This window comes from Fonsecaea monophora, assembly GCF_001642475.1.
Source record: "Fonsecaea monophora strain CBS 269.37 chromosome Unknown Scaff119, whole genome shotgun sequence".
Taxonomy (NCBI): Eukaryota; Fungi; Ascomycota; class Eurotiomycetes; order Chaetothyriales; family Herpotrichiellaceae; genus Fonsecaea; species Fonsecaea monophora.
This window is the reverse complement of record NW_019174050.1, coordinates 63,821-75,991: the sequence shown is the minus strand read 5'-3', so window position 1 is coordinate 75,991 and position 12,171 is coordinate 63,821. Positions and strand designations below refer to the sequence as shown.

Here is a 12,171-nt window from a genome sequence, read left to right as displayed (position 1 = left end):
TTGCATGCATGCAGCAAGGGAAAAAAAAAGGTCCGAGAGGCAAAAACCGAGAGGAAGAAGACGCAGCAACAAGAAAACAACCGCGTTTACCGTTCAAAGAGTTTCGTCGTGAGTACCTAGCTAGCCAGCCAGCCAGCTAGCTAGCTTTTTTGTCCCCTTCCGCCGAGGCAGGATGAGAAAGAAAGGCGAGCGGCGGCGGCGACGGGCGGGGACCTTGGGTGGCAGCGGGTTAGCGCGACAGTGCCAGGGCCGAGCAATAATAATGAACAAGGATTGGAGCCATGAGCCATGAGGCATGCATAGCCCATGGGAAAAAAAAAAAGACCAGAGAGAGATTTCATCATATGCCCAGTGTGTCATAATGGCAAGTGGCAGCCCCCCAGCAGCTTTAGCGGAATCCTTACTAGCCTCGAGAGAAAGCTCGCCAGGCACAAGAGCGGATTGGAAGGACGAGTGGAAAAGCAAAAAGCACGAGACTTGGGGATGAAGTCAGAAGGTGCAACAAAGACACCAAAAGGGTCAGCTGGATTTCCCCCCCACCATAGCTTGTTCCTTGGTACATACAAACATGTAATTTGTGACGCATGTTTTACGAGGCATCGGATGCGGATCTCAGCTATCAATTTGAATCTGACAGCCGAGGAATGCGGGGGAGGAAAACAAATTGAAAAGAGAGAATGACGAGGGAATTACGCATCCAAGCATCCAAATCCCCCCGCCAAGCATGTGATTTCCATTCCCCATTTCCTTTCCATTTTCAATTCTGCCTCGGTAAATATGTTTTTCCGTGCATACAACCAGCCAAGGGCGCGGTCATGTTCAGCTTAACTGCGCCCATTTCACTTACTCACCGACTTGTATGGTCAATGATAGAGACGCCTCAACCCATCGACCGCCTACCCCTCGGATACGCAACCACCATCTACAAAGTAATCGTCGTGACCGAGTACCCTGGACTATCTTCCGGCATCAATGAGCCCTCGGCCTGGGCACCGAACAACACCCGAAACTCCCGGTTCTCTTTCGTCCTTGTCCCTTGCTGATTTCTGCTGACCCCGACATTTTCCGCGATCGCCGTCGGAATACCAGAGTCCACTTTATCTACCCAGGCGCGCCAGATAGCCGTCTTTGCGTGACTCCGCGATCGGTGGCAACTTGTGATCCGGCCGTCGAGTCCAGCCCTCGACGGACACTCTCTCCAGAAGCTGGGAAGACGCAGCATGGTCGCCGTAGCACAGGCGTAGACAAGAACTTGGGAAGCAAGTCTGTTGTCTTCGACGCAGGATGAGCACAACCTATGCTTGTGTCGGGGTTTGATGGCTTTGACATTGGCTTTGACATTGGCATGAGAAATGTCGATCCGCCAGATTCACTGCTATATCGATCTTTCTGCCGAAGTAGTGTAGATTGCGATTCAAGATTCACAGTTGACAGGACAGCGTTGTTGTACCTTCGATAGTCTCCGGTGCCAGCATAGCAGTTTCCTGGGCGTATATAGCCAATTCACGGCCATGGTTCAGTCTCCAAGGTCAGCATGCACAGCTCGCTGTAAGAGCCACGTCAGTTTCACCACGCTGCCCGGTTTCAGGTGATCCAGGAGCAAGAATCTCTCCTGGATCGGCCTGAAGTCTTCCCAAGAAAAGATCCCGAGTGTCTTTGCAAGTCTCTGGAAATGCACCGCAAACCATTCTTGATTGTCGACCAACTCGCTCGCAACAGCGCCCAAGCCGGCAACCCACAGGAGCATAGCTTGTTCTTTCACACTAGCCGGATGTTCCTGCAGACTCGAAATGATCCGCCCCAGCCTGTGCCGCAAAGATCTCGCGTCGACGGCCGCGCGCAGTGTAACTTGTCCTGCACTGACAGCATATGGTACACACGCTGGCACGAATGCCATCCAAACAATCAAAGCCAGGCGAACGCAGTCCTGGAAATTTGGTTCCCCAGAAACGGGGCTTTCGGGGCCTTCCCCGCCAATGCTGTCTTTAAAGTTAATCAATTCGTCTGCCACGAAATAGCTTCGAGCGACAGCCCAGTCTTGTTTTGGGATGAGAGCTTGTTCGGCGACGCCGGCCCAGTGACAATGAATGACACAGCAAAGCTCCAGGACAGCATCTAGCAGACGTTGAAAATCCTCGGTGAAGACGCTATTTGTTTCCATAAAACCATACCCCATTGGCTGTCTGCCATGTTTGCGCAAGGCGGCCACCGCACAGGTGTACTGCTGCGGCGTCAGCTCTTCAGTCTCCCATCTCTCTTGGATCAAGGGTGGAGTCTGTGTGGCAGCCGCCTGGAAACGATCCGCCACCCACAGCATGCGGCGCATATAAGGATCCAATTTCCGGAAGCCACCGAGGTGAGCATTGCAGAGAAATATGATCATCTTCCCATGCGTCCAGACGGCGTCCCAATTTCTTCGATAGCTCTCCACGGTCCACAAATATAGGATGCTTTGCACCAACTCATGGGTGATTGGTCGCGCTTGGCTCAAATAGCTCCTCAGGAGTCGAAGAGTCGCATCTGCCAGCCGCTCGGGTAGATCCGCGCGGGAAAAATGATATCGATCAACAAACTTCATTCGAGCACTTGCGGCAGCTAAGAGTGCAAGGACATGCAATTCGTTGGTTGTGGCTCGACGGACAGCCTGCACAGCAGGGCTTGACGAAGATGCTCGGGTGTGGCCCATGAATGCGACTACATCGCTTCGCGTCACTGCAGGGAAGAACCTCAGGACGAAGTACTCAAGGATGCGGTGCTTCTCGAGGTTCATTGGGACTCTGAACTGGCCAAACGGATCCAACGAACCCCATGAAGGAATGACAAGCGAGACCTCTGGAACATGATTCTTGGGTCCATCTGGAGTGATGCAGCAATCAGCGTCCGCCTCGCGCTGCCGATGTACGTGGGGTCTAAGAGCGACAGAATGGGCCCCCTTGCTGGGAGGCGCTTCTGAAAGCACGGGGAGAGGTTCCGAGGCGGGCGTTTGCCTGGGAGCGACCGAAACAGGAGTCCATCCCAGGGAGAACAGCCTCGCCCTCTTCAGTTTCCTTCGGGTTTCTTTCTCTTGTTCATAGTCTCGGGATTTCTGGACATGCTTGTGGATCTGGCGCGAACTCTCGACGTCGCCTTTGCTGTTGGAAAGAGACTTTGACTCGGGCGTCTTGTTCACAAAAAGAAGACCGGCCTTGTGGGGGGGCATTTCAGAGATGCATATTCGCAGGTAGTGCTTTGTAAGAGATGAGTGCGCATGGCCACAGAGGGACAAGAATCGGAAGACCAGGAGGGGACATGCGTAAAGAAACAATGGAAGGAAAGGGTGTGGTGATGCGGATAATACGCCCGGGCGGCGCAACTGGCGGTCAATATGCTTGCCCCAAAAACTGACCTGAGAGCTGCTTGGAAATCGGGCTTGCTCCAAACAGACAACGGTCTGTACGAGGTCGTTTGCGCGATAAACTAGCCTCTAGAAGCATCGAACGGGGGCGTGGTAAGAGATGGAAATCGAAGGGATAAAGAACTTCCGGGCTGCCGCAAGCCGGTGCCAACAGTTCGTTGGAGATCAATCTTGATAGGCGTCTTTAGGCCTTCGGCCCTGCGCTAAGGCAGACACATGGCCGGGGCTTCCTTGTGGGGGGTGGTTGGTCCAAGCACAGCATATTACCGAGTATCGTACTCCGATTGAAGGGCAGTTGATCGGATCGAAGCCTGTCAGTCAGAGCTGACAACAGAGTTGCAGACCTTGATCTGCGGACATTTCCAGAGCCTGATTTAGGCATCGTGGAGAGCTCACCCCGACGCTGGCTTCCCAAAACAGCTTCTTGACGCGACAGCGATCAAGATGCGAAGAGGATACGAGATACAACGTTCTTGTAACTGTGGAGGTTGTGTAAGGTTGAAGATTGGTCGTGCTTCGGTCTGGGTCCAAGGGACGCAGCCGACGACTGCGGGCCTTGGCAATTCCCTGCCCGGCGTCCCTGCGAAGACTTGCTTCATGTTTCAATCTCAGGTTCCCCCCAGTTGAGTATTACCCACCATACTCTCGTCTCGTCTTCGTCTGATGATATATGTATCATCACACGTCTCAGTCATCTCTCTAACAAGGCACCGATCGCAAAGAATATCAACTCAATGCGCGGATCACTCCAGCATCGCGTGGCTCCTTTCCGGAACTAATAGATCCTGACGACCCCATTTCCCAAGAAAACAAATGTTTGGTGCTGTTTTCCCATTTTCTGTGTCTCACCGCGGCCATCAAGTCCCAGGGATCCTGCACGGCAAAACTCACACGGCCCCCCCTTAACAGAACATTTTGACACAAGAGCAAAGAGATGCACTGCGAAAGAGGAACTGCGTAACTCGAATACAAGAGTGCGGTCAGCCGAAGCAACGAATTCCAAGTTATAATGTGAAAGATATTGATAGCATTATCCTATTTGACCTTCTGTCAAAGATGCAGAAGTAATTGTCGCGAGACAACCAATGGCTAGTAGTTCATACCCGTCCTAGTCACTCATTGCCTGGAGGAATGTGATAAGTCTGATCATAGCAGCCACCCATGTTGAACCTCAAAACCCAAGAGTCGGTCCCTGTGTAAACCAGAAAACACTTTGAAAGAAACATTGGCAATCCCGTCATTCCATCAAGACAAGAGAGCAACCATTAGCCCTTCGTAATACTTGTCAAAATGGATCTCACCCTTCACCCTCTGGATCAGATCCCTCTTGTATCGGTGCGAGTAGGCCCGCTTGACCTGGTCCAAATGCATCTTGTCCCAATGCACCCGGACCACCCGTTGAACGAGCAAAACATCCTTGGTGCCCGGCCCCGCCATAGCATCTTCCAACTGCACGGCGTCGGACATTGCGCGGTCACTCGCCCTCCGGACCATCAAGACCAGTGCGTCTTTCATGTGTCCCGAGAATTCGGACTCAATCACCTTTTCGAGGGACGAACGGTACATCTGGTGCCAATGTTGTGCAATGGCGCGGATCTGGCCATCGGAGCGTCTTGCGAGAATAGTGCACACGGTGAGCTGATCGGTGCCCACGCGGGCGTCCATGGCGCGGTGTAGCTCCGAGCAATCACGCTCGAGCTCTGCGGGGATAACGGGCGTGGACTCCTCATTTCGCGTGGCCGACATGACCAATTCGAACAACCTCTCTGTCTTCATTGATAGATCCCCCTTGACGTCTGCTTCGAGGGTATTTCTGTACGTCTGCTGGTACGCCTGCTTGATGGCGCGCATGTCGGCATTCGATCGACCCAGCAAAACATCGTTCAGCACCGACTCCTTCGTCCCTAGCCCTTTGATCGCTCCGTGGACACTGTGTACGTCGTGCATGAGCGGGCCCTGGACAAGCGCGACCAGCCCGTCACGGAAATACTTTGATGTTTCTGACTTGATATCTCTCTCCAGGTCGCGGTGGAAGCGCTGGTTGTAGGTATTTCTCAGAAGTGCCATCTGTAAGGGGTCCGGTTTCGACAGGATCTGGATCAGCGCTCTCTCGTCCGTGCCGAAGCCTTTCATTGCGCTACGCAGTGCTTCCGCGTCGCGCGACGCATCACCTTGCGCCTGCGCGCCGAGGACGTAACCAGGCGAGGGCTGCGCGGGAGGAGCGCCATATTGCTGGTATTGTTGTGGGGGAAAGCCGCCAGGGGGAGGAGCGCCATAGCCCCCTTGTGGAGGTGGAGGTCCGCCATATTGACCTGGGAAAGGGCCTCCGGGAGGAGGACCCCAACCGCCTTGCTGCGGACCACCGAAATGTTGTGGTGGTGGAGCGCCATAACCGCCCTGTTGAGGGGGAAAACCACCCTGGGGAGGAGGATATCCGCCGTGCTGTGGAGGGTGGCCATAGCCCTGTCCTTGAGGAGGATATCCTCCGTACGGAGGTTGACCCTGAGGGGGGCCGTATGACATTTGCGCCGTGTATGTAGAGGTCGGATTAGGAGACTTGTGATCTCGACTGCCTCGACTGAGTTTGCGCCGAGAATTGGCAGATAAAAATGGAAAGAGAAGAGGTTCGCTTTGATTACTGGTGTGGTATCGCAGGAAAAGGGAACGATGAGGAAAAGGCCAAGCAGGTTTGCCTTTTGAGCTCGGAGATAAATAATATATTAGTTTTAGGGCCCCCTTCCCAGAACAACCCCCCTTATCCGTCGAGAGAAATGCGGGCCGTAACAAAGGGAAGACAAAAGGGCAGAGCCAAGGCAGAATCACCGTGCGAGAATCTAGGGATGACGCAGCACGTTGGAGAGAAGGTGCACCGGCGGAAAAGGCGCGTTTGATAAACGGACGGGAATGGGCGAATGCTTGTAAAATCACTCCACAACGGCGGGGGGGCGCAGTTTGGCAAGTTGGTTGATGCCTTGGCTACAAGTAGTAGAGGGGGAGGGGGAGGGGAGGGGAGCGAGGGAGGGATCGTGGCCACCAAGACTGTGGCTGGGGGGCTCAACGCATCATTCTCTGGGCCTGATGCAGTCAAGCGCAGTCATGTGACTGACACCGCCTCGTGGCGCAGGCTTGGCAGACAAATCTAAGCGGCGCCGTCGTACTCGTCGTACAACTTCACCCAGTCACCCCGGCACCAGTATATCAAGTAAGTGGACATGTCGATCGTTTCGTCGTGGTGGAGGATTTGGGCAGCAAAAACCGAGGCAAACCTCGACGGATTGAAATGTCAACGGCGAAACGGCATCATTGGGGAATTGGGAATTGAACTTTTTAGAGTGGATGACAGTTACAAGTTAACGTTTGACCATTAGACAGATACGCATCAGACTATCGCTGGTACGGTGGAGATATCTTGCTAATCATATAGTTTCATATCAGTACTGAAGCTAGATCTGACTGGCTGACATATATTCCCCCAACTTCTCGGTTTATTCAGCGGTCTGATCCTCATGGAAGACCAAACATCGCACCTCGATCGACTCTCGTGGGTATTCATTGACCGTCTCCGGGTTCACAAACGCAGTGTGTGGCACTCTCCTGGCTCGTCCGTCCAACTTTGAGTCAAAGCACTTGATCAAGAGGACCTCCTCCGGTGTCTGGCCGTACAGGTAGTGCCACTTGTGCTCCGGGTTGGGTCGCACCGTGTAGGTCTCGCCCTTGCGGTTGTGGTAGATGAGACCGACGCCGATCAGGTCCGAGTCTGGCACCGAGTGGGCCTCAGCGACGGCGAGGGGGTCCTTGAGGATGGTCTTGATCGGTCGCCAGACGTTGATGATCTGGTAGCGCGTCTTGAGCAAGGCTTCGGCCTCGTCGGGGAGGTGGAATGGAACCCGCGACTTGGCGGCGCTGTAGCTCTGATCGATGTGGACGCGGTTCACGGGCCCGCGAAGAGGAGGTGTAGTGGGATTCCCTCGTTCGTCCTGATAGGCTCGACGGATCGTGTGGTCAAAGATCAAAACACGAGAGGCCCCAGTGCTATCAACCAGCCATTGTCAGCTAGAAGGTCGGGGGTGGTATATTCCAGGGTATTATCACTCACGCATCCTTCAACAACTGTTCGATCTCCGGGTAGTATTGTGCCTTGATCTGGTCATCATCAAGAAAGTCCTTTTCGACACTCGTGTGACGGTAAATCTCAAAGCCACTCTTGTCAAGCGTATAGTTACTTTCCTCGCCTCGAATGTCATGTACCGTAACATCGACTGGTTGGATTGGTCTTTCGTAGGTCTCTGGCTTGCCAACATAAGTTGGAGGCGGTGGGCTTCCATCCTCAGAATCCTTGTGATAGTTCAACTGGGTATGGACATGGTGTTTCTCCTGTTGAGGCACCGAAGTACTCTTCAGTTGCGCCGTCAAAGGTTCGAACGAGGTCGAGTGACCGCCGGGTTGTTGAACTGCTGCTGATGCCATTGTTGTCGCTTTCGCTTGCTGGATAGTTCTCGGAGCTGTGCCGACAAGTGAAGGGCACCCTGTACTTATGGTCCAGGCCACAGTATTTCCTGATTTGTCAGATAGCACGCCATCCCGGGTTCTATACACGCGATGCTCAGATGGAGTGTGGGGTAAGCCATCCAAAACGTGTGTTTACCAATACCCGAGGCGAATGGGCATCTATGCCATTGGATGATGTGCCTCCAATTGCTCAGGCGTTCACAGTCTTATGTTCAGTGAAGCGAAGTATTCAGAGTGATTGTTTCATGATCTTCCAATCGGCGTCCCGTATGCTTATCAATACAGTGCACTGATTATAATTCCTTGCGGACGAGTTTCGTGATTGTTGTCCCGTCACCGAGCACGTCCGCTTCTTCCTCCAGCCTATAGCCTCTATAGTGAGGTAATGCAATGGTCCACACAAACCAATAGACGAGTCCGAAAACAAGACTATAAATATGGTCAGTATATGGCGTTTTGGGGCATAGAAGCTGCTTACATTGCAATCCCAACCAAGGCATATGTAGCATAGAAGAAATTGACATCTGAAGCTCCTTTGCTGGAAGGGAACAGCGGAGCACCAATCAACGCCACAGACAGGATGATTCTGAACCAAACAGCCGGAATCCAAGCTTTGAATGGTCGCCGGAGATCGGGCTTCTTGGTGCGGAGAATGATCAAGCCAGCACCAACAGCAAGCGCGAAAAACTGTCCTGCGTAGCCTTCGACATCTGCAATGAAAGCGTACACCGTAGCAGAAGGCGGGAGAACAATGACCAACACAGATGGCACGTAGTGGACAATGAGACCACCAAGGGGAGCACCAAAGGGTTTGGAAGAAGCCAGGATCTCTGAAAAAGGAAGAAACCCTTGCCGAGCAACTTCCTGATTGACTCGAGCCTGGCAAATCGTTAGGACGTTCATAGCTAGGTGGAGAGGATACATACCAGGCTAAAGGTGACCACCATGACATTCCCTACAGCGCTGAGAGCGATGGCAAGAGGAAGGAACTTGTTGCCAAAGCCAGCTCCAAAGACTCGCTCGAAGAAAAGAGCTGCTATGAGCTCTCTGCTGCGCTTGACCTCCTCAAGTGGCACCACCGAGAGATATGCGACATTGACCAGCACATACATCGTACAAGCCGTCAACAGCGCAGCTGGTCCGACCGTTTTGAGAGTTCGCACAGGGTTCTTTACCTCGTTGAGGACATTGTTGACGTTGCTGAGTCCTGCATACGAGTAGAGAATCTTGAAAAATGCCGTCGACAAAGTATTCCACGCCCAATCGGAGCCAGTCCACAGGTCATCCCATGCTGTGGCCGAGGCGGGGTCCGGGATGCTGCTGGGTGAGGTGTGAGGCCGAAATAAAACCACGAATAATCCAGTCAGGATCATGAACACGATCAGCCCAACCTTGACCCAACCGAGGACATTCTGAATCCAGATTCCTGTCTTGTAGAAACAGCTGTGTACGACGGTGATCCAGGTCAGTAGTCCGACTGCGAGTAATTTGGTATTCAGGTCGTTGGGAGTGGCGCCGGCGGCAAAAATGGTGTATTTTGCAAAGACGATACAATTGCTTGCCGTGAACCCGAGGAGGACAGCTTGAACAGCAACCAGAGTCGAGGTGAGGAACCGCGGCTTGCGAAAGGTATATTCCAGATACACTTTTACTCCGCCTGAGCGTGGAAGCATGCATCCATACTCCATGTCGATGGCTAGTCCAGCCCACGCAACGATGGCTCCAATAACCCACAGGACCAGAGCTAGGCCAGGACTGCCTACATTCTGGACAATGGTTCCAGGCATGGCGAAAATGCCTGATCCGATGACTCGAGAGATGACGAGGATGTAGGCGCTGCCCCAACCAATGTTCCTCCCCGCCGTCGATGTTTCTGGCAGCACATCGTTGTCAATATTTCTCTCATCCTTTGCTGTAGTCGACACGAGGCTCTCCGAATCGTGCACCGAGCCCTGCTCTGGGTTGGGGGATAAGAGAGGCGACGTTTCGAGGTCCTGCATCTCGGGAGCCATAAACCAAACAAATTCACGAGTGATGAACGGCGCTCTTCAGGCTGACCTGAACGACAAGACGACCACAGCGCAGCGGCATATAAAGGAAGGCTGGGATTGTGCAAACCGGCAGAGGGCGAAACATGCTACTGCACAGGCAGCCCCGTGCTGACAAACTTGACACGCTGGGACGTATGTCGACATGTCAATATAATATTTGATCGGATGTATCGCATCAGTCCGCGGGTCAGTCGCGTCACGGCGATGTGGCCAGTAGGGAGATGATTGGACTTGCTCATCCGGGGCCTGCATCACGCCATAACCTCTTATCTCAGGGGCTGACATTCCTGACACGGCAGCACGGCCAGGTCAGATAATATTCCCGCAAAGGCACAGGATGAGAACGCATTCTACTCCTTCCCAATGTGCTTTGCGATAAGGCAGGTTGGGCAGAGTTATACATGGTTCGTCTTTTCCCCCAAGCTGCCGTCATTCGACCAAGACAGCTAGACATGTGACAGCCTGATGAGGTGAGTCTTGTTGGGCACAGCAATTGCCAAGCCAAGATTAGTCACCCGGATAAACAGCGGCATCAGCGGACCACTCGGCAACTTCCAGGATGCCAAGCTCCCCCGCAAAAAGATGTACATGGGGTATCTAGTCACGTGTCGATATCTAAGCCTCGGTTGTTTGCTCTAAACTAACTAGCAAGACTGACATGCTTACACCGAGAGCAACAGGAGGTAACCAGCATATTTATGTCAACTCAGCTCTCATCATCTTCTCTCCTCTTGATAAGTCATCATTGCGAGGGAAATTAGCACGAGTCAACATCTTTGACTATTGAAAGTGGGGGAAGTTTTGCAATTGGACCGTGAACCGAGGGCAACGTCCAGATCCGTCTAGACGGAGCAAGTCCAGCATTCTGTCAACCGAGCCAGGGTCAGAGGTGTGTATATAATCACGTCAGTATTTGGATAAAGACACAGGTGAAGGGACAAAAGCCTCACGAATACGTGCATCTCCACCATGGCTTTCGAACAACAGTCCAGAGTCGACAAGATCAAAGTCAAGAATGACCCGCGCGTCTCTTTCCGCTCGGCGTTTTTGAACGGGAGGACATACGGCTACCTGTTCAGCCCGGCGTCAGGGTCGGTGCCGAAACGGGGCACCGTCTTCCTGATCCACGGCTTCCCCGACATCAGCATGGGCTGGCGCTACCAGATCCCCTTCTTCACCAAGCTCGGGCTCGACGTGGTGGCGCCGGACTCGATGGGCTACGGACGGACCGACGCGCCCAAGTGGACACTGCAGGACTACAGCTTCAAACGGGCGGCCGACGACCTGGCCGAGCTGTGCCGGCAGATGGGGCTGAGCAAGATCATCCTGGGCGGGCACGACTGGGGCGGGTCGATCGTGTACCGGGTGGCCCAGTACTACCCGAACCTGATCGCGGCGGTGTTCAGCATCTGCACGCCCTACTCGCCGCCCAACGCGAGCTACGAGCCGCTGGGGATCCTGGTGCAGAAGCGGCTGCCCAACTTCGGGTACCAGGAGCACTTTGTGTCGGGGGAGATCGAGGAGGCGGTGCGGTCCAAGGACGAGATCCGCCAGTTCCTGGTCAACATGTACGGCGGGCGCACTGTGGACACGCGCGAGGTGGCCTTTGACGCGCACAAGGGGCTTGACCTGGCGCGGCAGCGGCGGATGGGCGCGACGCGGCTCCTCACCCCCGACGAGCTCGACTACTACGTCGACGAGTACGCGCGGCACGGCGTCCACGGCCCTCTCAACTGGTACCGCACGCGCGAGGTCAACTACATGAACGAGTGGCGCGACTTCTACGACAACGGGCGCAAGGACCCCCGCCAGGCCGACCGCGACACCCAGCTGCGGCAGGAGGTCCTGTTCGTCCTCAGCACAAAGGACCAGGCCCTCAAACCCTTCATGGCCGCCAAGATGGGCGAGCGCATCCCGCGCCTGACCCGCCGGGACGTCGACGCCGGCCACTGGGCCCTGTGGGAGAAGCCCGAGGACTGCAACCGCCTGATTGGCGAGTGGTTGGAGGCCAAGGTGTTTCCGACTTTTGGCCGCGATAGTAAATTGTGAATTCCCCAGGGAAGAGAGAGATGTTCTTGCGGCGATGAAAAAAGGCCCGTCGTCCCCTTTTTCCCGAGGGACGATTCAAACGAAGAAGAAGAAGAAGGAGAATTGTCTAGAAATCTTCTGTATCTACCATATCACCTTGTCACACATACTTGAGTTCGGAAGAGATCC

At 54.0% G+C, this 12,171-nt stretch overlaps 5 protein-coding genes across 5 annotated transcripts; 1 reads left to right on the top strand and 4 right to left on the bottom strand.

Moving 5' to 3' along the window:
• Window positions 1-1,516: 1,516 nt before the first annotated feature.
• Window positions 1,517-3,199, bottom strand: AYO21_10419 (hypothetical protein; the record flags this gene model as incomplete). Its single annotated transcript, XM_022660338.1, has 1 exon — window positions 1,517-3,199. The coding sequence occupies one exon, from the start codon at window positions 3,197-3,199 to the stop codon at window positions 1,517-1,519; it is 1,683 nt and encodes a 560-aa protein (XP_022507361.1).
• Window positions 3,200-4,639: 1,440 nt separating this feature from the next.
• Window positions 4,640-5,917, bottom strand: AYO21_10418 (hypothetical protein; the record flags this gene model as incomplete). The annotated part of the gene is made up of 1 exon (XM_022660337.1): window positions 4,640-5,917. One exon carries the CDS (start codon window positions 5,915-5,917, stop codon window positions 4,640-4,642), a length of 1,278 nt encoding a protein of 425 aa, XP_022507360.1.
• Window positions 5,918-6,879: 962 nt separating this feature from the next.
• AYO21_10417 (hypothetical protein) lies at window positions 6,880-7,861 on the bottom strand (the record flags this gene model as incomplete). The annotated part of the gene is made up of 2 exons (XM_022660336.1): window positions 6,880-7,426; window positions 7,491-7,861. 2 exons carry the CDS (start codon window positions 7,859-7,861, stop codon window positions 6,880-6,882), a joined length of 918 nt encoding a protein of 305 aa, XP_022507359.1.
• Window positions 7,862-8,196: 335 nt separating this feature from the next.
• Window positions 8,197-9,915, bottom strand: AYO21_10416 (hypothetical protein; the record flags this gene model as incomplete). The annotated part of the gene is made up of 3 exons (XM_022660335.1): window positions 8,197-8,332; window positions 8,382-8,782; window positions 8,830-9,915. 3 exons carry the CDS (start codon window positions 9,913-9,915, stop codon window positions 8,197-8,199), a joined length of 1,623 nt encoding a protein of 540 aa, XP_022507358.1.
• Window positions 9,916-10,923: 1,008 nt separating this feature from the next.
• Window positions 10,924-12,003, top strand: AYO21_10415 (hypothetical protein; the record flags this gene model as incomplete). Its single annotated transcript, XM_022660334.1, has 1 exon — window positions 10,924-12,003. One exon carries the CDS (start codon window positions 10,924-10,926, stop codon window positions 12,001-12,003), a length of 1,080 nt encoding a protein of 359 aa, XP_022507357.1.
• Between the last annotated feature and the right edge of the window lie 168 nt (window positions 12,004-12,171).